This window comes from Danio rerio, chromosome 20 (assembly GCF_052040795.2).
Source record: "Danio rerio strain M-AB ecotype USA chromosome 20, GRCz13ab, whole genome shotgun sequence".
NCBI lineage: Eukaryota > Metazoa > Chordata > Actinopteri > Cypriniformes > Danionidae > Danio > Danio rerio.
This window is the reverse complement of record NC_141040.1, coordinates 1975001-2002458: the sequence shown is the minus strand read 5'-3', so window position 1 is coordinate 2002458 and position 27458 is coordinate 1975001. Positions and strand designations below refer to the sequence as shown.

Here is a 27458-nt window from a genome sequence, read left to right as displayed (position 1 = left end):
TGAATGAATGAATGAATGAATATATGAATAAATGAATGAATATATGAATGAATGAATGAATGAATGAATGAATGAATAAATATATGAATAAATGAATGAATATATGAATGAATGAATAAATTATGAATAAATGAATGAATGAATGAATGAATGAATATATGAATAAATGAATGAATATATGAATGAATGAATGAATGAATGAATGAATGAATGAATGAATGAATAAATATATGAATAAATGAATGAATATATGAATGAATGAATAAATTATGAATAAATGAATGAATGAATGAATGAATGAATGAATGAATGAATATATGAATAAATGAATGAATATATGAATGAATGAATAAATTATGAATGAATGAATGAATGAATAAATGAATGAATGAATGAATGAATGAATGAATGAATGAATGAATGAATGAATGAATGAATGAATGAATGAATGAATGAATGAATGAAATGAGTCCTTACCTGTAGATTCAACCATTTGTATCAGTGAGATTTTGAATTGAGAACAGAAGGACGTTTCAGTTAAACATCACTTAGGAAATATTTTAAAAATAGTTATGATTTCACAGGAGGGTGAATACTTTTGTCTTCAGCTGTATTTACAGTAATTATTGCCCAGCACTTGATATTAGGACGTGTTTTTGGTCTCAGAACTACAGCGGAGGTGTTCATTCAACACAGTTCTCCAGCTGAAGTGCAATTTTCCAAATCTTTTCATGCTCAAACAGCAGCATTTCAAACACAAGTAGCCAAATGTGTAAAAGAACTGCTTAAAGACACTACTTCTGAGTACACAGCGGCTGACTGATCAGACAGGACCGATCATGTACAGTACAGGAGTGTGTCTGTGATGTAGGTCACACACACACACACACACACACACACACACACACACACACACACACACACACACACACACACACACACACACACACACAAGCAAGTGTCCCACTGAGCTCTGCACTCCAGCTACATTGTTCTGCTGTCAGTTCTGCTCTTTACAAGCTGTTATTCCCGGCAGAATACAGTGAGTCCTATTTTCATTGATCAGATGTAAACATGCTTTAAAACCGGCATGCAGTGGACATCAACAATAACAACGTCCACCTCATGAACCTTCACAGCTCTGGGGTCTCATTTATAAACCACAATCTGGGTGGAAAAGAGTGTTCGCCACTTCCAACACAAAATCTATTAAAAATAATCGTGACTGGAGAGTGTGAGCAGCTTTATGTAAAATCTAAGTACATACTCAGCTAACAGGAAACGTTCCCAGAACATTCACTAACGTTCTTTAAAAGTTGTGGAAATGTTAGCACAAAAAGATATCAATAGAACGTTTTTAGAAGGGTGTCATAACGCTGTTAACGTTCTTGTAACGTTGTAAAAAACGTTCTTAGAACAAAGTTCTTATGAAGTTATTTGTACTTCGTAAACGTTGTCATAATGTTGATGCAAAACGTTTTTAAAACGTTATATTTTGGTGGAAATTTAGGTTTTTAAAATGTTGTAACAACATTATCCTAACCATAAAAAAACGTTCTATCAACATTAAGCAAACTGGACAATTTAACTTGGAACATTCCAAATAAACGTTCTTAGAACGTTATATTTTGGTGGAAATTTAGGTTTTAGGAACGTTGTAACAACGTTATCCTAACCATCAAAAAACGTTCTAGCAACATTAAGCAAACTGGACATTTCAACATTCTTGGAACGTTACAGATAACGTTATGAGAACGTTCTTACAACCTAAATTTGTTAGCTAGGTATTCATTCATTTATTCATTCATTCATTCCTTCATTCATTAATATTCATTAATTTTCCTTTGGCTTAGTCCCTTTATTTATCAGGGGTCACCACAGCAGAATGAACCGCCAACTTATCCAGCATATGTTTTACACAGCGGATGCCCTTCTAGCTGCAACCAAGTACTGGGAAACACCCATACACACTCATTCAAACACATACACTACGGCCAATTAAGTTTCTTCAATTCCCCTATAGCGCATGCGTTTGGACTGTGGGGGAAACCGAAGCACCCGGAGGAAATTTTAAGCTGAAACTTCACACACACTCTGGAAACACCAGAGGCTTATTTTACGTCTTGTAAAAAAGGGGCAGAATCGGTCCCCTTTAAGTGGATATAGAATCCTGTAATTTCATGTCGGACTGCGACATACGGATGCTTTACAATGCTCTGCCGAAGCCTACAGGAGCGCATCGACTGTCACTTCGTCGTCATGTATCATGTGCAACCGAGGGAATGCGCTCTGAACTCGCCTCCAGCGTGCAAAACAGCTACATTCATGAACCAGAGATTGTTCAATATCCCATGACCCCTTTGCATGCTAATCAGCGCAGCGTGTGAGCAAAACAATCAAACAGAATGACTCTATCCTGCTTAATATTGCAGCGTGGTGTAACCGAGGGGCTGCAGCGGGACACACACACACACTGCACAGATGGTGTAGAGAGAAGGGAATACATGTGTATTGTCCTTGAGGGGAGAAGCCCGAGCTCTGCTACTGAATCAACACACACACATACATACACACACGCCATGCAGGCTGTCTGGAAGAACATAAATTGACTTCTACATAAATTGATATAATATAAAACAAAACGATGAACGATGTCACTTGTAAAAGCCACGTTAAAAGAATTGCATAACCATTATTAATTAAATTTATATTGTAAGAGTCTAAAAAAGCTGTGCTTTAAAGAACAAATTGCAGACCCATTAAAATGTCATTGCATATAGAAATTTACAGTGGTTATCTACAACTATACAGTTGAAGTCAGAATTATTATCCTTCCTATAATTGTTTTTCTTTCTTAAATATTTCCCAAATGATGTTTAACAGAGCAAGGAAATGTTCACAGTATGTCTGATAATATTTTTTCTTCTGGAGAAAGTCTTATTTGTTTTATTTCGGCTAGAATAAAAGCAGTTATACATTTTTTAAAAACTATTTTAAGGAAAATATTACTAGCCCCCTTTAAGCTATATTTTTCCCGATAGTCTACAGAACAAACCATCGTTATACAATAACTTGCCTAATTACCCTAACCTGCCTAATTACCCTAATTACCCTAGTGAAGCCTTTAAATGCCACTTTAAGCTGTATAGAAGTGTCTTGAAGAATATCTAGTCTAATATTATTTACTGTCATCATGACAAAGATAAATAAATCAGTTATTAGAGATGAGTTATTAAAACTATTATGATGTGCTGAAAGAATCTGCTCTCTGTTAATCAGAAATTGGGGAAAAATAAACAGGGGGGCTAATAATTCTGACTTCAACTGTATATGCAATTATATGGTGATGCATACATATAAGACTTTCTATGGTGATGCATACGTCTCCAAAACCCGAAAGGTGGACAACCCCAAACAAAAAAATGATAAATGTATATGTAAATAATAATTTAAATATGGATATAACAAATACGGTAAGGCAGTGGCGCAGTAGGTAGTGCTGTCGCCTCACAGCAAAAAGGTTGCTGGGTCGCTGGTTTGAACCTCGGCTCAGTTGGCGTTTCTGTGTGGAGTTTGCATGTTCTCCCTGCCTTCGTGTGGGTTTCCTCCGGGTGCTCTGGTTTCCCCCACAGTCCAAAGACATGCGGTACAGGTCAATTGGGTAGGCTAAATTGTCCGTAGTTTATGAGTGTGTGTGTGAACGTGTGTGTGGATGTTTCCCAGAGATGGGTTGCGGCTGGAAGGGCATCCGCTGCGTAAAAACTTGCTGGATAAGTTTTTGAGCCGATAACCTGTGGCGACCCCGGATTAATAAAGGGACTAAGCCGACAACAAATTGAATGAATGAATGAATGAATATAACAAATACCACTACCACTACTACTAATAAAACTGCGGTGGACGACGACTGGGATCGAGTCCGGGGAACAGCAGGTTCCGGAAATCAGGTAAGACGAAAAACAGAATCTGAAAAATAAGGGCGAGAACGCGGCGGGATCCGAAAACGCGGTCGAAATCGAAGACGAGGGCTTTTGCTTTTTTTTTCGATCCGGCGGCTTTTCGCGCGAGAACGGCACAGGCGCGAATGCCGCGCGCTCCCGAGAGGCGCCCGAGACGCGAAAAAGCGCGCACAGCGGCCTCTCGCGGATCTGCGAAAACAAAAAACGCTCGAATACGTACCTCCCGGGACGTAAATCGTGGTCCGCAGAAACAACTGCGGGGCTACGTTTCCACAATGATCCCGGGTTGATACAATCCTAAAGCACTGTTTAAATAGCAAATAAAAACTGCACCTTTGACTTTAGAGCAGCATTTAGTCAGTCTTTTTCAGTCTCCTCAACATGTCAGCAATGCACCTTAATGCCTCATTCACACTAGCAGCGACTTTGTAGCTGCCTGTCGCTCTGGGTGGCGACCTTCTGCAAACGCAGGTCCGTGTAGGTCTACAGCACAGAGAATACAACCGGCCTCCGAGCGAGCTGAAAGATGATCATGTAAGCTCTACTTGTGCTCCTATTGGCTCAAAGTTGCTCTTCATTTGCATAAAGTTGAAGGATTCTCAACTTTGCCGCGTCCCTCTACACGTTCACCTGGTCACCAACAGTCGCTGTCGCTCGCATAGATGGAGGTCGATGGAAATCGCTTGCTTTTCGTTGAAATGAACGGTCGCTTGTCGCATTTCCGCTGCGAGTCACTCGTAATGCGAATTAGGCTGAACACACTTCCTTTTTTAGACCAACACGCACATGAACACAAATTGGACAAATCTATTTACTATCTAAACAACGTGTGAAAATGATACCTGCGCCGGGCTGAAACTAGCAAAAAAAAAAACACTTGCGTTTCTGATGAAAGGCCACAAAGCTGAAGCGCTGAGATCTCCGTCACTCACCTTGGCAGTTCTTGGCTATGAGGGCATCTCCGAAGTATCCGTCAGCGCAGCGTTCGCAGTCAGCTCCTCCATATCCCTCTCGACAGCGCAGACAGGCTCCGGTCAGCGGGTCACAGCTCAGCGGAGCGGTTTGGTCCAGGTTACCGCTACACACACACGGCTGACAGGAGCCGCCAGGAATATTGGGACGTCCGAAATAGCCATTAGAACACCTGAGGTCAGGCAGATTGGAGAGAGAGTGAAGTGATAATACTGTAAATAAACACACTTCATGCCTGCTGCGGTGACACTAATGCAGTGGCATCTACTACTCTTTTTCCTATTGTCAACATCAGGGGTGCTCAACCTGGGATGATTACCCAGGCCTTGTACAGTGTTTGATATAGGTTGCAATTGAATTCTGCAGGAAGGTAGATCTCTAGAAACAGGGATGATCCCCCTTGCTCTACATAAATAGATCAGTATTTCACATGCATTTGCTTTGCTACTCAGTGGATAATGTACAGTCAGTCTGTCTGAGGTCCTGTGGGTTTGAGGTCAGTTTTAAATATCTCGTGCATCGCTCATTACTATTTGTGACTCTGAACCTAACCATATATAGTGGTGTGAAAAAGTGTTTGCCCCCTTACTGATTTCTCTTCTTGGCATGTTTTTCACACTTTAATGTTTCTGATCATCCAAACATCATTCATCATTCATTCACTTTCTTGTCAGCTTAGTCCCTTTATTAATTCGGGGTCGTCACAGCGGAATGAACCGCCAACTTATCCAGCAAGTTTTTATGCAGCGGATGCCCTTCCAGCCGCAACCCATCTCTGGGAAACATCCACACACACACTCATACACTATGGACAATTTAGCCTACCCAATTCACCTGTACCGCATGTCTTTGGACTGTGGGGGAAACAGGAGCACTCGGAGAAAACCCACGCGAACGCAGGGAGAACATGCAAACTCCAAACAGAAACGCCAACTGAGCCGAGGCTCGAACCAGTGACGCAGCGACCTTCTTGCTGTGAGGCGACAGCACTACCTACTGCGCCACTGCTATATTTTTCATTTATGCAGGTAATCATTACAATATTAAAATCACGTTACATCATAAATTTTATGGAAGCATTTGAGTATTATAATTCATTTCAAAATGTAATATGGAAAATTAAAAAAGGCATTTGTGCAATGTTTGCTGCCTTATCTATAAATTCACTCATTTAAATCAGTGAGTCATCACCTGTAATTTCACTCAGTTAAATCAGTGAGTCATCACCTGTAAATTCACTCATTTAAATCAGTAAGTCATTACCTGTAGATGCACTCATTTAAATCAGTGAGTCATCACCTGTAGATGCACTCATTTAAATCAGTGAGTCATTACCTGTAGATTCACTCATTTAAATCAGTGTGTCATTACCTGTAGATTCACTCATTTAAATCAGTGAGTCATTACCTGTAGATTCACTCATTTAAATCAGTGAGTCATTACCTGTAGATTCACTCATTTAAATCAGTGAGTCATCACCTGTAGATTCACTCATTTAAATCAGTGAGTCATTAACTGTAGATTCACTCATTTAAATCAGTGAGTCATTACCTGTAGATTCACTCAGTTAAATCAGTGAGTCATCACCTGCAAATTCACTCATTTAAATCAGTGAGTCATTACCTGTAGATTCACTCATTTAAATCAGTGAGTCATCACCTGTAAATTCACTCATTTAAATCAGTGAGTCATTACCTGTAGATTCACTCAGTTAAATCAGTGAGTCATCACCTATAGATTCACTCATTTAAATCAGTGAGTCATTACCTGTAGATTCACTCATTTAAATCAGTGAGTCATCACCTGCAAATTCACTCATTTAAATCAGTGAGTCATTACCTGTAGATTCACTTATTTAAATCAGTGAGTCATCACCTGCAAATTCACTCATTTAAATCAGTGAGTCATTACCTGTAGATTCACTCATTTAAATCAGTGAGTCATTACCTGTAGATTCACTTATTTAAATCAGTGAGTCATCACCTGTAAATTCACTCATTTAAATCAGTGAGTCATTACCTGTAGATTCACTCAGTTAAATGAGTGAGTCATTACCTGTAATTTCACTCAATTAAATCAGTGAGTCCTTACCTGTAGATTCACTCATTTAAATCAGTGAGACATTACCTGTAGATTCACTCAGTTAAATGAGTGAGTCATTACCTATAGATTCACTCATTTAAATCAGTGAGTCATTACCTGTAGATTCACTCATTTAAATCAGTGAGTCATTACCTGTAGATTCACTCATTTAAATCAGTGAGTCATTACCTTTAGATTCACTCATTTAAATCAGTGAGTCATGTAGATTCACTCTACTGGGGAAAATTCCTTTCTCTGTTTAACGTCACAGTAATTAAAACTGTACATTAAACTTCTAGCTTGAAGGTGGCACAGTGATTAGTTGTTAGTTTCTCCTTTGTAACCAGATCAGAGGTCACTGTAGGAGCTAAAGGAAGGCGTTCAAGCTTATTGCATTTCCAGGCCTGCAGTGTTTGTCTTGTAATGAAGCGGTGTGCACACATTACAGTGTGTCAGATGAACAACCCTACTCTGATCATCAAAAGAGACATCCTCAACCAAAACAAAGCTCAGACGATGAGCAAGAGAGAGAAATATAAGGGGACGAGACGCTATCGCTTCCTGCGCCGGCTTCGCCCACCCGCTCCTCTTATCTGCGGCGGCTGCGTTCGGATCCTATATCTGCACTGAAGCAACTGGTGCTGCTGGCTGATAAACAGGCACAGACCAGCCTCTCGCTTCATGTTAAATGGATTCCTGTGCGCTTATCTGTGCACGACGCCACTATCTGCATGATGGCGGAAGCAGAAAGTAATCACTGTGTTCAGCGGATTCCAGCAGACACCCTAGACTTATTAATTGAATATGGGGTTGAATCACGTGACTGTCTTTATAGGCCCAGCGGCGGACAGAGCACAATCTACATGTTGGAGACTTCAACGCTTATTAAAATCCTCTGATCGCACTATAACTTTATTAGGGATCATATCCCTTCTGCAGGACAGATGCCACGGGTTTAAGATTTAGTGAACATTCACGATACATGTGTACAGATGAGCCAAAGTGTCCTGATACTATTTAGGACAGCCCTTAGTTGTTCTGACAACATTTTATTTAGTTTTCTATTTAATATATAAAATACTGTGTATAGCATGTTGGCGGCATAGTGGCTCAGTGGTGACTTGGTTAAACAAAATTGGCTGTAGTGTGTGTGTGAATGAGTGTGTATGGTAGTTTCATATTACGGGGTTTTGTCTGGATGGGCATCCGCTGCGTAAAACATATGTTGGAATAGTTGGTGGTTCATTCCACTGTGGCGACACCTGATGAAAGGGACTAAGCTGAAGGAAAATAATTTAATGAATGTGCATAGCATTACTAGATTAATACATTTTGATAAATTATTCAGTGATACACATACACTGAACCATAAAATAAAATCATGAAATACACATTTTAAGTGTAAAATAAAATAAAATAAAATAAATCAACCAACCAACCATCCATCCAGCCACCCAAGCAAACCACCAAACCAACCGTCTGTCTATTTTTAGACCCACCCACCCAACCAATCGTCCGTCCATCCATTCATCCATCCATCCCACCGTCTAGCCACCCAAGCAAACCACCCAACCAACCGTCCATTTATTTGTAGACCCAGCCGCCCAGTCAACCGTTCGTCCTTCCATCCATCCATCCATCCCTCTATCCATCCATCCATCCATCCATCCATCCAGCCACTCAAGCAAACCACTTAACCAACCGTCTGTTTATTTGTAGACCCAACCACCCACCCAACCAACCATCTGTCCATGAATCCATCCATCCATCCATCCAAACCACCTAACCAACCGTCTGTCTATTTGTAGACCCACCCACCCAACCATCCATCCATCCAGCCATCCAGCCACCCAAGCAAACCACTGTCTATTTGTAGACCCAACCAACCATCCAACCAACCAACCAACCATTCATCCATCCATCCATCCATCCATCCATCCATCCAAGCAAACAATCCATCCATCCATCCTTCTATCTATCCCTCTATTCATCCATCCGTCCATCCGTCCAGGCACCCAAGCAAACCACCTAACCAACCGTCTGTCTATTTGTAGACCCACCCAACCAACCAATCGTCCATCCATCCATCCATCCATCCATCCATCCATCCATCCATCCATCCATCCATCCATCCATCCATCCCACCATCTAGCCACCCAAGCAAACCACCTAACCAACCGTCTGTCTATCTGTAGACCCACCCAACCAACCAATCGTCCATCCATCCATCCATCCATCCATCCATCCATCCATCCATCCATCCATCCATCCATCCATCCATCCATCCATCCCACCGTCTAGCCACCCAAGCAAACCACCTAACCAACTGTCTGTCTATTTGTAGACCCAACCAACCAACCATCCATCCATCCATCCATCCATCCATCCATCCATCCATCCATCCATCCATCCATCCATCTAAGCAAACAATCCATCCATCCATCCTTCTATCTATCCCTCTATTCATCCATCCGTCCAACCATCCAGCCACTCAAGCAAACCACCTAACCAACCGTCTGTCTATTTGTAGACCCACCCACCCAACCAATCGTCCATCTGTCCATCCATCAATCCATCCATCCATCCATCCATCCATCCATCCATCCATCCATCCATCCATCCATCCATCCATCCATCCATCCATACATCCATTCATCCATCCATCCATTCATCCATCCATCCATCCATCCATCCATCCATCCATCCCACCGTCTAGCCACCCAAGCAAACCACCCAACCAGCCGTCAATATATTTGTAGACCCACCCACCCAACCAACTGTCCATCCATCCATCCATCCATCCATCCATCCATCCATCCATCCATCCATCCGTCCATCCATCCATCCATCCATCCATCCATCCCTCTCTCAGTTTATCCACCCACTCAACCAACCATCCACTCATTCCTCCCTACAACCTTCCAACCACCCAAGCAAACCACCCAACCAAGCGTCCATCCATTTGTAGACCACCCACCCAACAGTCCGTCCGTCCATCCATGTATCTATCAACCCACCCACTCAACCAACCAACCATCCTTCCATCAATCTGGCCATCCCTTAGTTTATCCATCCATCCATCCATCCGTCCATCCCACTGTCTAGCCACCCAAGCAGACCACCCAAACAGCCGTCCGTTCATTTGTAGACCCACCCAGTTAAAGTCCCAATTATTAGCCCTGATGTGAATCTTTTTTCTTCTTCAAATATTTTCCAAATGATGTTTAATAGAACAAGGAATTTTTTTCACAGTATTTCCTAAATAATTTTTCTTCTGGAGAAAGTCTTATTTGTTTTTGTAAACCCAGTTAAGCCTTTAAATGTCACTTTAAGCTGTATATGAAAAAAATATTTAGTCAAATATTATTTACTGTCATCATGACAAAGATAAAATAAATCAGTTGTTATAGATGAGTTATTAAAACTATTATGATTAGAAATGTGTTGAAGAAATCTGCTCTCTGTTAAACAGAAACTGGGGTAAAATATACAGGGTGGCAAATCATTCTGACTTCAACTGTATACATATATAACCCAGGCCAACTCTCCGTGTGTCTACACACCAGGGAACAATTACTGGCAGAAAAATAAATCAGGGACTGCTCTAAACTATTATTTCCCTCCTCTATTTACTGGCAGTCTGAGGTGTCACAGGCCATGCAGGGCCAAACGGAGCATAAGTCCTCTCTATCTGAGAGCAGGAGCGGCGGCGTGGAGGGACTGAGCTGAATGAGGTCAGTGAATGACTGAGCGCCGCGCTGCTTTTTCCTGTCCTGGGTCACTGGTTCTTAAACTGAAGAGCCCATTACTGTTACTGATTGCCTGCTACACACTCTTTCGCAAGCTTTCGGCACAAACACATGGAGTGTGCGTGGATGAGGCAGGCCACGGGGTGATGAACACCAGCAGCTGCAGCGGAGCTTTCACACAGATTATGTTTAAAGTGGCATCAGGAATTACTGGGGGGAAAAGACGTAAGGTGCTGTATGTAGGGTTTTAACCTTCTAAAGCACAAAAACACCAGAATATGTTTGCAGATATTGAAGAAACATGCCGAGTGAACATATGGAATTATAAGGTTCTCTCTGCGTTCTAAATGATTTTGAGATAATGAGCTTTAAAGTTTTTGCATTCCATAGCAAACAGTATGTGTGTAACATTTTATTTTTAAATAAAAAGTCTTAAAATGTAAACAACTTATAAATAACATACCATAATGTAAATAACTTGTCATTTAATAAGAATATGTCAATAACTCAATTTTGACAATAATGTGAGATATAACCTTATAATTCTAAAGTGACTATATATATATATATATATATATATATATATATATATATATATATATATATATATATATATATATATATATATATATATATATATATATATATACATACACACACACACACACACACACACACACACACACACACACACACACACACCTACATACAGTGCTCAGCATATATAAGTATCTTTTAAATTCATGTTTTTAATAGGTTTAATATGTTTTACATTAGATTATAGATTAGATTATTACATTAGATTACATTAGATTTACATTAGATGTTACATTAGATTAATCAGTACTGAAGCCAAATCTGAAGCTTATATAACAAAATAACTTGCAATAATGGTCCAAAAACTAGCACAGACAAATTTATATGTTATAGAAAAATATTAAATACAAATTTAAAACAAATGAAAAATCAAGAGAAGCAAAAAAAAAAAAAAGAAAAAGAAAAACAAAATTGTTATAATTTTGAAGGTTGTAAGTTTTTGTAATATTTCGCTTGAATTTAATTGTATTATCTTTCAATTTCTAAATATGTTTGGTGACTAAAATAATATTGTAATGAATATATCTGAGGGCGAGGCAGTGGCGCAGTAGGTAGTGCAGTCGCCTCACAGCAAGAAGATCGCTGGGTCGCTGGTTTGAGGCTCGGCTCAGTTGGCATTTCTGTGTGGAGTTTGCATGTCCTGCGTTTGCGTGGGTTTCCTCCGGGTGCTCAGGTTTCCCCCACAGTCCAAACACATGTGGTACAGGTGAATTGGGTAGGTTAAATTATCTGTAGTGTGTTTATGGATGTTTCCCAGAGATGGGTTGCAGCTGGAAGGGCATCCACTGCGTAAAAAAAACTGGCTGGATAAGTTGGCGGTTCATTCCGCTGTGGCGACCCCGGATTAATAAAGGGACTAAGCCGACAAGAAAATGAATGAATAAATATATCTGTTTCATAAATAAGTTTTGTTTAAATGCACCAAAACACATTCACTGAGAAATGGATAAAAATATTCATTATCAAAATGAGGCTGATTCACTTTGGTGAGCGGTTTCATAAAGCCAAAAAGCAAACTTAAACTTCATTTAGGTCCAGGTTTAGTTTGATATTATGTCATTTCAAATTGCCTTTTGCTTGTACAGCAGCCCTGAAATTGTCAAAACACCTCTCAAATTACCTTCATTTATTCATTCATTTTCAGCTTAGTCCCTTTATTAATCTGGGGTCACCACAGCGGAATGAACCGCCAACTTATCCAGCATGTGTTTTATGCAGCGGATGCCCTTCCAGCTGCAACCCATCTCTGGGAAACATCTATACACAATCATTCACACTCTTACGCTATGGACAATTTAGCCTACCCAGTTCACCTGTACCGCATGTCTTTGGACTGTGGGGGAAACCGGAGCACCCGGAGGAAACCCACTCGAATGCTGGTAGAACATGCAAACTCCACACTGAAACACCAACTGACCCAGCTGAGGCTCGAACTAGCGACCTTCTTGCTGTAAGGCGACAGCACTACTTACAGTGCCACCGCGTCGCCTCAAAAAAACCTTTTCAGGGGTAATTTATTTATATGTATTTTTTTTTATTAAACCCGATTGGATAGACAAAAGTTTTGGAGGCAGTGTGTTAAAATGATTAACCCAACATGAGGTTTAAGTTATTTTTCAACATCTGAAATGCAGATTCGATTTCGTTTGGAGTATACCGGGGCCTTTAGCATCAGCATACGCTGCATTCTAGGCAGGCGGTTTCTCCAGCTCTGTTCGAGACTAAATCACAGCGGTGTCGTGGAGAATGGCATCTCGCTGGAAGAAAGGTCTCTGCTTTGCTGCGACCCAGCCCAGAAACAGATGGAGAGGGAGCGCTGCTGAAACACGCCAGACTCTCCACGCCGAGCCATTAGAGGAGCTAATGTGTGCGCGTGTGTGTGTGTTATGGAGGACGAGCGGAGACAGAGAAAGAGCGAACGCAAAGGTTTCTGGATCTGGGAAAAGCCAGGGACAGACGCACGTTAATGGGCCGAGATGGGAGCGATCCATCACCGCTCAGACGGGGCTCGAACCCGCTCTGTCCCCTGAGGAACCCACTGAAAGAGATGTGAAGGACACGCTTCACACAAACTCAGCCAGGCGGCACATGACGCTCTTAAAACCTGCTCCTAAAAACGCATTGTGTCAAGGCCGTCCAACAGGGAGACCGCATTAAATCAAGTGCAAACAGACACTGTTGTTTCTCATGAATAATCGCCAATAATTTCTTAATTTCTCAATAAATTCTTCCCGGACTGATTGACCTAGACTGCATTATGTTCAGGGTGCCAATGGTTTCTACCTGAGTACCTTTTATTTACTTATTTTTTTAAGAAGATGCAGTCTTGGGTGGCATGATTGCATCTAAGTGCAAAGATTAGCTTCAAATAAATCTGTTGTCATTCCAGCTTGCCACTGTAAACAGATGCTTGCCCTGCCTATATGTGTTCTCCTGATTGGTCCACTGCTTTGGAACTAACAATGTGTGACACTGTGTGTAAAAGCTCTTGACATGGCATCTTAAAAACATGGCGATCACGTTCAGTGTTGTGCAAAATATACAAGATCAAATCAAATCAAATCAGGCCCTTATTTATTACATACACTTTCGTATGGTGAAATAGAACCCCCACCCGTTTTACGGGCACTTTTACACTGACCGCAGAGGCTCGAGCCATTTGCTCCCGCTTATCCCTGAATTTTATTTCACATCACACTGGGACAGAGATCCATATGGCCTGGAGATTAAAATCTGTTTGACTAGTCTACTCAAACAAACACATTACACACTCAAACACATGCTGCTGTTCAGCTGAACACATGCGCACACACACACTCATACTTGTACACATGCTTTATAGGGACACTCCATAGGCGTAATGTATTTTATTCAGTAAAAACGCTTATGATATAGCCCTACCCCACCCCTAGTCCTAAACCCAATCCTCAGAGGAAACCTATTAAAAGACTTCATCAAGTGTGATTTAAAATTAAAGATCATTTAAAAATACAGAACACACACACAAAAAAAGCTGGGTCAGTCAAACATGGACCATTTTCATTTTTTTACTATCAAATTTCATTGACCCTTTTTAACCCAACGGTTGGGTTTGTACATATTTGAACCAAAATTGGGTTCCAGCAACCCAGCATTTATTTTTTATTAGCTTACAATGTTATCTTAGCAAGACTATTTAAACATACTGAATACACAAATAATGCTGGGTTGTTGAAACCTAATGTTGAATTAAATATGGACAAACCCAACATTGGGTTCATTATTTCCATTAAGTTTCAATTACATTTTAAAACCAATGGTTGGGTTTGCACATATTTGACCCAGCATTAGGTTTCAATAACCTAGTGTTTTTAGAGCGCACAATGTTATGTCACCAAGATAATGTAAAAATACACAATACACACACACACACACACACACACACACACACACACACACACACACACACACACACACACACACACACAATACACATGTACGCATGCACGCACACACACACACACACACTGGGTTGCTGGACACCTCAAAGTTGGGTTAATTTTGTCAATTAAATTTCAATGCTACTTTACTTTTTAACCCAATGGTTGGATTTGACCATATTTGACCCAACATTAGGATTCCAACCCAGCATTTGTAGAACATACAATGTTATCAATGGTATGTCACCAAGATAATCTAAAAATACAAAATTAAAAAAACATTTATGCTGGGTTGTTGAAACTCAATGCTGAGTCAAATATGGCCAAATCCAAAGTTGGGTTAATTTTCTCCCTATTAAATTTCAATTACATTTATAAACCAATGGTTTGGTTTGTCTATGCTTGACCCAACATTCTGTTCCAGCAGCCCAGCATTTTTAAAACATACAATGTTATCAATGTTGACGTTGAGCCAAATATGGACAAACCCAATTTTTTAATTTCTTCAATTAATCTTCAATTACATTTTTCAACCCGATGGTTGGATTTGTCCATATTTGACCCAGTATTAGGCTCCAGCGACTTAGAACATACAATTTTATCAATGTTATATCACAAAATAATCGAAAAAATGCACAATACACAAAAAATGCAGTGTTGTTGAAACTCAAGATTGAGTCAAAAATTGACAAACCAAAGTTAATTTTTACATCAAATTTCAATTTCAATTTACTGTACATTTTTCAACCAAAGGTTGGGTTTGTCCATATCTGATGCAACATTAGGATTCCAACAACCCAGCATATTAAGAGCATACAGTGTTATCAATGTTGTGTCACCAAGATAATCTAAAAATACACAATACACAAAAAAATGCAGTGTTGTTAAAACCCAATGTTGAGTCAAACATGGACAAACCCAACATTTGGGTATTTATTATTTTTTTACAACAAATTTCAATCACATTTTAAAACCACTGGCTGGGTTTGTCCATATTTGCCAACATTGGGCTCCAGCGACCCAGCATTTATACAAAATACAATGTTTTCAATGTTATGTGACCATTCATTCATTCATTCATTCATTTTCTTGTCGGCTTAGTCCCTTTATTAATCCGGGGTCGCCACAGTGGAATGAACCACCAACTTATTCAGCAAGGTTTTACGCAGCGGATGCCCTTCCAGCCGCAACCCATCTCTGGGAAACATCCATACACAATCATTCACACACACACTCATACACTACGGACAATTTAGCCTACCCAATTCACCTGTACCGCATGTCTTTGGACTGTGGGGGAAACCGGAGCACCCGGAGGAAACCCACACGAGCGCAGGGAGAACATGTTTTGTGATTAAGATAATTTAAAAATACACAATAAAATCCTGGGTTGTTAAAACCAACGTTGAATTGAATATAGACAAACCCAACATTGGGTTAATTCTTTCCACTAAAGTTCAATTACATTTTAAAACCAATGTTTGGGTTTGTCCATCTTTGACCCAAACATTGTTTACAATAACCCAGCAATTTTAGAGCGCACAATGTTATGTCACCAAGATAATCCAAAAATACACAACACACACAGACAATAAATTCTAGGCTATTGAAACCCACTGTTGAGCCAAATATGGACGATGCTGTGTATTTTTTTTACATTAAATTTCAATCACATTTTAAAACCAATGGGTGGATTCGTCCATATTTGACCCAACATTGGGCTCCAGCGACCCAGCATTTTTAGAGCATACATCGTTATTGATGTTGTCACCAAGATAATTTAAAAATACACACTACACTAAAAATTCTGGTTTGTTGATGCCCAATGTTGAGTCAAATATGGACAAACCCAATGTTGGGTTAATTTCTCTTCCATCAAATCTCAATGACACTATTTAACCCAATGGTTGGCATTTTTAGAGGCACAATATTGTCACCAAGAAACTCCACAGATTTAAAACTGCTTAGCAAAAAAGTCCATGTAAACTTTGCAAGTCTATTTAAACCTTTAATCAACATTTCTCCCGGTGTCTACTTCTGTAAATTCCCGTCTGTACACAGCACAGTGTGATGTCTTTCAGGGCTGCAGTAGACAGATCATTAGTTATTGGTACAGTGCCATTAAGCGGTTCTGGTCAAGCTTCAAAACGGCATAAAAAAACAGATCTAATGTGCCGTCAGATTTCATCCCAGATCACAGGACTTTCCCAGCGTGCTTCACAAGGAAAACCGTCACATAAAGATGCACATTTGGGATTCGTGAGGAACATCAGTGCTTTTAAAAGGAGCTACTGTTCAGTGTCAGTTATTCCAGGGTGTTTAGTTGCTAACGTGTGAACAGCTTGAAGAAATAAAACATTTCCAGACTACTTAGGTTGTTTATAAAAGCCTGTAGGTAAAGAATTGGCAAGAAAATCAAAAGTATATGAGGGATTCACTACTAAAGCCACTCTTCTGTTTAATGACAGGACATTTTGCATTAAATTGCCACTGTGTCATGAACAGAGAAGCATCAATTCGACTAATAGTTTAACACTGTATATAGCTCATATTCTCAAATTTACACTACCTGACAAAAGTCTTGTTGCCTATACAAGTTTTAGGAACAGCAAATAATCACTAGACTTCATGATGGTATCAGAAGTGGCTTATATAAAAGGCAAAGGCCTTTAGATTACGCTTATTTGACCAAAATAAAATATGATCATGCCTTGATCTTAAATGATTTCATTAGGACAGAAAGGTCTGACTCTGGTTAGACAAAAGTCTTGTCACTGAACCCATTTAAGCTCGCACTGGCATCTACAGCTGCCCAAGTTCATACTTGCCATTTTGCTTTTAGAAGAACTTTTCCACATGTTATCCATGTTTAACTTCTCAATGGCATGCAAGCAAACAACCAAATAAAAAGGAGAAACAAGGAATTGATTTACTTACTAACACACGAGGCCTTCAACTTCCTACTCCTAATTCCAGCATGCAAAATGGAGGCAAATTCTCCCAAATAAAGGCAATTTTCATGATAATATATATTTTTTTTGTTCACAAATGTATATCAACATAATCATGAAGGTCTCTATATTCATCCAAATAAAACAAATCTTTCAGGACATCTAAAGTTTTTTGTATATTTTGTCAAAAATTCAAGTGGCAACTAAATATATACGAGTTTCACGACCAAAGTCCCTCTTCTGTTTAATGACAAATAAAGGAAATGCTTTTAATGTTCAGAAAGGACATTTTGCCTTCAATTGCCACTGTGTAAAGGAGAGAGAAGCGTCAATTCAAACAATAGCTTCACACTGTATATAGCCCATAATCTCAAATACAAGTATAATGACAATAAAGTTGAATCTAATACACTACCTGACAAAAGTCTTGTCGCCTAAGTTTTAGGAACAGCAAATAATCACTGGACATCTATAGTTTTTTGTAAACTTTGTCAAAAGTTTAAATGGCAACTATAGGCCAAATACCTTGTAAGTACATTAACCATGGGGAAATAGGGAATAATGTGTTAATAAGTTAATAAATCAAGGTTATTGGTCTTATTTAATGATTTGATGAGAAATAAAAAATGCATATAAAAACACGTTGGGCCTTAAGAGGTTAAAGTACATTATTAAACATCATTCATTCATTCATTTTCTTGTCGGCTTAGTCCCTTTATTAATCCGGGGACGCCACAACGGAATGAACCACCAACTTATCCAGCAAGTTTTCATGCAGCGGATGCCCTTCAAGCCGCAACCCATCTCTGGGAAACATCCACACACACACTTAAACACTACGGACAATTTAGCCTACCCAATTCACCGCATGTCTTTGGACGCCAACTGAGCCAAGGCTCGAACCAGCGACCCATCGACTTTCTTGCAGTGAGGCGACAGCACTACATGCTGCGTCACTGCTTTGCCCCATTATTAAACATTCAAACGTTTTCAATTTAAAGGGGTCAGTTCACCTAAAAATGTAAATTCAGTCACCATTCACCCACCCTTCCCTTGTTTAAGACTTATTTGAGTTTCTTTCTTCTGTTGAACACAACAGAATATATTTTGAATGTTGGAAACCTCTAACCATTGCCTTCAAGTATTTATTTTATATTGACTTCCAGTATTTGTTTTTCCTACTATGGAAGTCAATGGTTACAGGCTTCCAACATTCCTCAAAATCTCTTCTTTTGTGTTTAAGAAACACTCGCAGACCTTGCTTTTATACTTTCTATTGTGTTGTTTCTCCACAGGGAACAATAAAAGTAGCTTACACAACCCTGCTAAAAAATCCAGCTTAAACCAGCCTAGGATGGTTGGCTAGTTTTAGCTGGTCGACCAGCCTGGTTTTAGAGGGGTTTTGGCCATTTCCAGCCTTGTCTTAGCTGGTCAGGCTGGAAAATGACCAGCTAAATCCAGATAAAACCAGCTTGACCAGACTGTTTTAAGTTGGACATAGCTGGTTTTGGCTGGGCTCCGAGCTAGGTTGGTCAAGCTGGTTTTAGCTGGTTTTAGCTGGTCATCTCCCAGTTTGACCAACTAAGACCAGGCTGGAAATGGCTGAAAACCAGCCTGGAAATGGCCAAAACCCCTCTAAAACCAGGCTGGTCGACCAGCTAAAACCAGCCAACCAGCCTAGGCTGGTTTAGGCTGGATTTTTTAGCAGGGAACAACAACAACAACAACAACATAATGGTGTGTGAAGTAAATGGTGAGCTGATTTTGGGGTGATGCACTTCAGTGTATCTAAGATCTGATGTAAACCCTGGTCTTCTTACCTGTCGCAGCGTGATCCGGTGTACCCCGGCGGGCATCGGTCGCAGATCACCTCGCCCCTGCCATCCACACGACACGTGGGACTGAAACTGCGATGTTTTTGAGCAAATGTGGAGACAAAAAGACAGACAAAAGATAAGCGAATTAAAAACATCCTTCCCACTGATCATCAGCGCTCTCTCTGCCTCACACCCTGCACAGCGAGGCCATCAACCCTAGCATGATGACTATTGGGCTATTTCGGACGACACCGGAGCCTGGCTGAGGGGCATGCTGGGAATGCGGAGGCCAGCGACGCTTTCTTTAGATGAGGAATGCTCAGCTGTTGGATTCTGGGAACTCTTTCGGGATTACCCACTAGCATGCTACAGCCATTATTAGCCTAGAGCTGAAATCATAGACTCCAGCTACAGGTGATATTCATAGATGCCAGCATGCTTAAAATAAGTTCAGTCCAAACTAAATAAGCATCTCAACTGTGGTTCATCGATTGCCAAAAGTGATTATTCTGTCATTTGTTTCAATCCTTTAGTCTGTTGAACGGAAAAGTAGATATTTTGAAGAATGTCGGAAACCTGTAACCATTGACTTCCATAGTATTTGGGTTTTTTTGTACAATGGAAGTCAATGGTTACAGGTTTTCAGCTTTCTTCAAAATATCTACTTCAGTGATCAACAAATGAAATGAACTCATGAATGAAAGACTTGAAAGTGAGTAAATAATAAGTACATTTAAATGTTTTTTGGGTGAACTATCCCTTTAAAGACTTTCAGTTCAATCATTCATTTAATTTCTTGTCGGCTTAGTCCTTTTATTAATCCGAGGTCACCACAGCGGAATGAACCGCCAACTTATCCAGCATGTGTTTTACGCAGCAGATGCCCTTCAAGCTGCAACCCATCTCTGGGAAACACCCATACACACTCATTCACACACATACACTGCGGTCAATTTAACTTACCCAATTCACCTACACCACATGTGTTTGGACTGTGGAGGAAACCCACACGAACATGGCGAGAGCATGCAAACTCCACACAGAAATGCAAACTGAGGCTCGAACTAGCGACCTTCTTGCTGTGAGGTGACATCGCTACACATCGGTACCTTCTTCTGAACTGTACTTTTTAGTAACACATCAACAAATCGGTTCTAATACATGTTATTCTATTTGAAATCTGGAAACAAATCTCGGTAACTGTGGAGTGGGTAAAGCCTATAGTGGTTTGAAGCAATAATGTGTATTTCGGGGGCAAACTGTGGTCCTTAAATATGGCATTGTCAATCTGTCATCAACTGTTTGTTGTTGTGAATGTTCTGGTTCTGGACGTACTTGTTTGCGGGGCTTAGCAGAGGACAGGCGCAGGGCTGACAGTCGTCTGCAGTTCCTCTAGTGGCGTCTCCATAATAACCAGGAGCACACTGGCCACAGTTCGGTCCTACAGTGTGATCCCTGCAGCCCTACAGTACACACACACACACACACACACACACACATACACATTTACAACACAGGGACAAACAAACAAACAAACAAACACATATAAAAACACTGCAGATTCTGGTTGTATCACAAAGCAGGATTCGCCTTAAAACTGAATAGGTTTACAATAATATAAAGCCAACAATTATTAATAATATTCTAATATCAACTGCAGCATCAGAATTTATAGTGTCTGAAACAGTTTGTTTAAGGATCAACTCTCCACAAGACCTGCCTTACTGAGAGATAACTGTGCTCTGATTTGTCAGTTGGCGCTGCTCCTCTCTGATTTGTCAGATGGCTCTGCTCCTCTCTGATTTGTCAGATGGCTCTGCTCTACTCTGATTGGTCAGATCGCTCTGCTCCTCTCTGATTTGTCAGATGACTCTGCTCTTCTCTGACTGGTCAGATGGCTCTGCTCTTCACTGATTTGTCAGGTGGCTCTGCTTCTCTCTGATTGGTCAGATGGCTTTGCTCCTCTCTGATTAATCAGTTGGCTCTGCACTTCTCTGATTAGTCAGTTGGCTCTGCTCTTGTCTGATTGGTCAGATGGCTCTGCTCTTCTCTGATTGGTCAGATCGCTCTGCTCCTCTCTGATTGGTCAGATGGCTCTGCTCTTCTCTGTTTGGTCAGATCGCTCTGCTCCTCTCTGATTGGTCAGATGGCTCTGCTCTTCTCTGATTGGTCAGATGGCTCTGCTCTTCTCTGATTGGTCAGATGGCTCTGCTCTTCTCTGATTGGTCAGAAGGCTCTGCTCTTCTCTGATTTGTCAGTTGGCTCTGCTTCTCTCTGATTTGTCAGTTGGATATGCTTTTCCCTGATTGGTCAGTTGGCTCTGCTCTTCTCTAATTTGTCAGATGGCTCTGCTCCTCACTGATTAGTCAGTTGGATCTGCTGTTCTCTGATTGGTCAGATGGCTCTCATCCTGATTAGTCAGTTGGCTCTGTTCTTCTCTGATTAGTCAGTTGGCTCTGCTCTTCTCTGATTAGTCAGTTGGCTCTGCTCTTCTCTGATTGGTCAGATCGCTCTGCTCTTCTCTGATTGGTCAGATGGCTCTGCTCTTCTCTGTCTGGTCAGATGGCTCTGCTCCTCACTGATTTGTCAGTTGGCTCTGGACTTCTCTAATTAGTCAGTTGGCTCTGCTCTTGTCTGATTGGTCAGATGGCTCTGCTCTTCTCTGATTGGTCAGATTGCTCTGCTCTTCTCTGATTGGTCAGATGGCTCTGCTCTTCTCTGATTAGTCAGATGGCTCTGCTCTTCTCTGATTGGTCAGATGGCTCTGCTCTTTTCTGATTTGTCAGTTGGCTCTGCTCTTTTCTGATTGGTCAGATGGCTCTGCTCTTTTCTGATTGGTCAGATGGCTCTGCTCTTTTCTGATTTGTCAGTTGGCTCTGCTTCTCTTTGATTGGTCAGTTGGATCTGCTTTTCTCTGATTGGTCAGTTGGCTCTGCTCTTGTCTGATTTGTCAGTTGGCTCTGCTTCTCTCTGATTGGTCAATTGGATCTGCTTTTCTCTGATTGGTCAGATGGCTCTGCTCTTCACTGATTGGTCAGATAGCTCTGCTCTTCTCTAATTTGACAGTTGGCTCTGCTTCTCTCTGATTTGTCAGTTGGATCTGCTTTTCTCTGATTGGTCAGATGGCTCTGTTTTTCTCTGACTGGTCATATGACTCTGCTCTGATTGATCAGATGGCCTTTGACCGATCTAATTGGACAGATTTGCCAAGTTTGTTGTGATTGGTCAAACGGTTTAAGTTCATTTTGATTGGTCAGATGGCTCTACTCTGTTAAAACTGGTCAGATGTGCTTTAGTGTGCTCACAATGTTCTGATTGGTCAGACGGGCTAAGTCTGTTCTGATTGGGCAGATGGCTTCACTCTACTGTGACTGGTCAGATGACTTTGCTCTGCTGTGATTGTACAGATGACTATACTCTGCTCTGATTGGTCAGATGGATCTGCTCTTTTCTTATTATACTGTGTACCATAACTGATGTGTCACTGATGTGTCAGACAGGTAAGGCCTTAATGCAGCTTTATTACACACCACACAAAAGGTCATTTCAGAAATTTCAGACATTTTAAAGTTGCACAAGAATGTATCATTGCCGCATACGGTTTCTGTGCCACCATCTAGCTCTAAAGTATCAAACCGGCTACCTTCAATTGAAATGAATATAGTTGGGCATAATGCAATATATCGGTGTCTGACTTCTGAAAGCACCATTCGTCAACAGAGACACACACATTTAATCAGTCTTTTAGACACACACACTGTCTGGCTAATGGATCGGAGGAGTGGTGGCAGTGTTTCATCTCTGAAAGGTAAATACACATGCAGAGACAGATAATCACAGCGCAATCCATCGCCACAGTCTCGCACGCACGCACGCACACGCACACGCACACACACACACACACGCACACACACGCACGCACACACGCACACACGCACGCACGCACGCACGCACACACACACACACACACACACACACACACAAACACAAACACAAACACACACACACACACACACACACACACACACACACACACACACACACACACGCGAGAGCAGGTATTACCAGGCAGTGTCCAGTGAGGTCATCACAGCGCTCTGTGTGTCCGTGGCATTGACAGAGTTCACACACACCCCGGTAGATCGTCCCGTTGACCCGCCGGTAGCCCAGCGCACACATCTGCACAAACACATCAAACATGCTTTCATTACGCTGTTAGCAGACCTGTGTGAGTAAGTGTGTGTGTTAGTCTGTATGTGTGTGTGTGGGTGTATGTGTGTGCTCATCTGTATGTGTGTGTGTGTATGTGTGTGCGCATCTGTATGTGTGTAAGCGTGCATTTGTTTTGTTTTAAATGTGTTTGTTTGTGTGTGTGTGTCCATAAGTGTGTGTGTGCGCGCAAGTCTCTGTATGTGTATGTCTATCTGTATGTGTGTGCGTGTGTGTTTGTCAGTATGAGTTTTCATCTGAGTGTGTACATGTGTGTGTGCATGTCTTTATTTGCGTGTGTGTGTTTGTGTCATAATTTGTGTCTATATGTGTGTGCGTCTATATGTGTGTGTGTGGGAGCATGCGTGTGTGTCTTTGTCTTAATGTGTGTGTTTGTGTGTGTCTATGTGTGTGTGTATGCGTGTCTGTCTGTACGTGTGTATGTCTGTATGTCTGTGTGTTTGCGTGCATGCGTGTGTGTGTGTGTCTGTATATGCCTGTGTGTGCACATCTGTATGTGTGTTTGTGCACCTGTATGTCTGTCAGTGTGTGTGCGTGCTTGTCTGCATATGTGTGTGTATGTGTGTGCATATCTGTATGTGTGTGTGTGTGTGTGTGTGTGTGTGTGTGTGTTTTGTCTTTAAATGTGTTTTGTGTGTGTGTGTGTGTGTGTGTGTGTGTGTGTGCACGTGTGCACGTGTGTTTGTGTGTATGTGGGTGCATCTGGGTGTGTACATGTTTGTGTGTGCATGTCTGTAGGTGAGTGTGTATTCGTGTGTGGGTGCATCTGTGTCTGTATGTGTGTGTCCATATGGAGTGTGTGTGTGTGTGTGTGTGTGTGCGCGCATCAGTATTTGTCTGTGTGGATGTAGACATCTGTATGTGTGTGTGTGTGTATCTGTGTGTGTGTGTGTGCATCAGTATATGTGTGTGTGCATGTCTGTATGTGTGTGTGGGTGTAGACATCTGTATGTGTGCGCCTATATGTGTGTGTCTGTTTGTGTGTGTGTTTGCGCATCTGTATGTGTGTGTTGTGTGTGTGTGTGTGTGTGCATGCGCACATGTCTGTATGTGTATGTCTGTCTGTATGTGTGTTTGTCTGTGTGTGTGTATCCGTATGTGTGTTTGTGCATCTGTATGTGTGCATGTGTGTATGTGCATCTGTATGTGTGTATGTGCATCTGTATGTGTTGGTGTGCATCTGTATGTGTGTGTGCGCATCAGTATATGTGTGTATGCACGTCTGTATGTGTATGTTGGTGTAGACATATGTATGTGTGTGCCTGTTTGTGTGTGTGTGTTTACGCATCTGTATATGTGTGTGTGCGTCTGTGTATGTGTGTGCCTATATATGAGTGTCTGTTTGTGTGTGTGTTTGCGCATCTGTATGTGTATGTGTGTGCCTATATGTGAGTGTCTGTTTGTGTGTGTGTGTGTGCGTCTGTGCGCTGCTGTAATTGATCAGCGCTGTGCTAATTGACGGATCAGTGTACGGCACGCAGCTCTTTGATTTCCTCAATGAGGCAGCAGATTTATTTCAGTCTGAACTCAAGCACAGGGGAGGTTTATAGAGCGGCTGATAAAGGCCTTCTCCGAGAGAGAGCGAGCGAGCGAGAGTGTGTTATTAAGCTCTACTTTCCCCTTCACACCTGGCTTTGTTTCATTAATGTGTCTGAAGGAGTTCTCTGCCTACTGCTGCCTCTGGCTGGAATGGCTCACTTTATATGAAGTCACAATTCACACTATCAACAGACTAATAACTGAGACTTTCAGCTCAATACACTACTAATGCTCTATTAACTGCAAACAATGTCTTTTTCTTACTTTTTAATCTTGTCTGATCCAAATATCTTTAAAAAAAGATTTTCAAGAGTTCACACTTGGCTGATGATTGATAATAAAACTTGTTTTGCATGATGTCCTGTCAGAGAGTGAATTCAGTCTATAGACCTTTTTCTTGGAACACAAAATTACCCATTATGCTTTGCGTGTGTGCGCAAGGCGAATGCGAAGAACTTCCGGTCGGCAGCAGATGCGTGTGAACAGTCACATTTGGACAGTTTTGAAACGATAGTTTTAATCTATTTTACCTGCTTTTATCCTCTTTGAACTAATCCTGTTGTCCATCAGCAGCATCTCCTGGACTGATCATTTAGAGAAATGCGATCTAATAGGATGGAAAACAGCTGCTGTGAGGCGTTTCCCCCTCGTTGTCAGACGGCATCTTCTGCAGTTTAAATGAAGCCTCGTCATCGCTAAAGTCAACATTTTCTCTTTATTTCAAATACATAACCAGCCCAAACACATGTAATTCACCAAAATGTTTGACACACACACGTAGCCTGTACTGTGCCACTGACACACTGATTTAATAACTGTGACAAAGTGAAAATAAAGCCTAGTGTCATTTCCAAATGACAGAAAAACACAAACCGTGGTGAAAACAACACACGAAATACACAAACGGCTCGCGATTAGAATGAACAGCAAATCAGCAGCAGAGGATCAATAACAGACTTTTATTGCTCATTTTTGTAAACTGCACGACTTTCATACCTGTTAAGTTTCATGCCAGTACTCTGGTTTGCTCTCTCCCTCTCTTTCTGTGTGTGTGTGTGTGTGTGTGTGTGTGTGTGTGTGTGTTAAAGAGCCGCTGAGCTAACAGCTGACAGGCCGGGAACGCACACACACACTGTATTTCTGACGGCAGACACGTGAACTAGGAGAACGTTTTTCTCGTATTTCTGACGCGCTTGAACCACATGTGACAGATTCTAACGGCTTTAACACACACATTTCTAAGTTGTGTGTCACAAAAACACTCTGTTATCCATTAAAAACGTTATTGAAACCCATTTTTGGAGCGCAAATTACCAGTTGTACACGCTGAGGTTTTTAGCATTCTACCGGAAGACGCTGGTCGCTATGGCGCCCTCCATGCAGCAGCTATGAAAAAGGTCTATAGCAACTGTAGAATCACCACAGCGGATTGATTAATAGAGTTAATATATGTTACCAGAACAACTGTAGAGAGTTTTAAAGCGAAGGAAACCAGAAGTCTTGAGCTAAAGCACTGTAATGGACGCTCGTACATGACGAATAAGGTCAATAGAATGGTTCAATAACACTTTAGCAATCCCTCTGCATGACTATAGTGTAGTGGAAGTGCTCAGTGCATTTTGGGATAGATGTACCCATGGAGAACACGTGTCGCTGCTTTCAAATCTGGTCACCTAATGAGGCAGAATAACTGTGCGGCTGCTGTCTGAATGTGCTCTAGGTGGGCAGATCAAAACTGCTGACTGCACACACACACACACACACACACTGAATATGAAGCAGAGATTGGAAATGACTGCAGCAATAAACATCACAAACATTTTCTGCTTCGTTTTTGTCGCTCTGAAAGAGAACAGTCCTGCCCGATCCTGACCATCATCCCTCAGAGAGGAACAAACACACCTACTAACCATAATATCATCCCAAACCTTTGATAAAACACCACTGAATATAGTCTCTGATGTCCCTAGAGTGTGTGAGAAGTTCATTCATTTATTCATTTTCCTTCGGCTTAGTCCCTTTATTCATCAGGAGTCACACAGTGGAACGAACCATCAACTATTCCAGCATATGTTTTACACAGCGGATGGCCTTTCAGCTGCAATCCAGTACTGGCAAACACTCTCATTCACACACACACACC

At 41.2% G+C, this 27458-nt stretch overlaps 1 protein-coding gene across 9 annotated transcripts in view; it reads right to left on the bottom strand.

Moving 5' to 3' along the window:
• The window catches only part of lama2 (laminin, alpha 2), a 262814-nt gene that overhangs the window by 116154 nt on the left and 119202 nt on the right, over positions 1-27458 (bottom strand). For 8 of the 9 annotated variants that reach the window (XR_015945529.1, XM_087296269.1, XM_087296270.1 and 5 more), the window contains 4 exon segments: positions 23612-23725; positions 20882-21009; positions 19550-19636; positions 4892-5103 (listed from right to left, as the gene is read on the bottom strand). Coding sequence is in view for 8 of the 9 variants with exons in the window: in XM_087296269.1 (XP_087152395.1) it covers positions 4892-5103; positions 19550-19636; positions 20882-21009; positions 23612-23725 (541 nt within the window). In the remaining variant the exon portion in view is untranslated. 9 annotated transcript variants of the gene reach the window in all.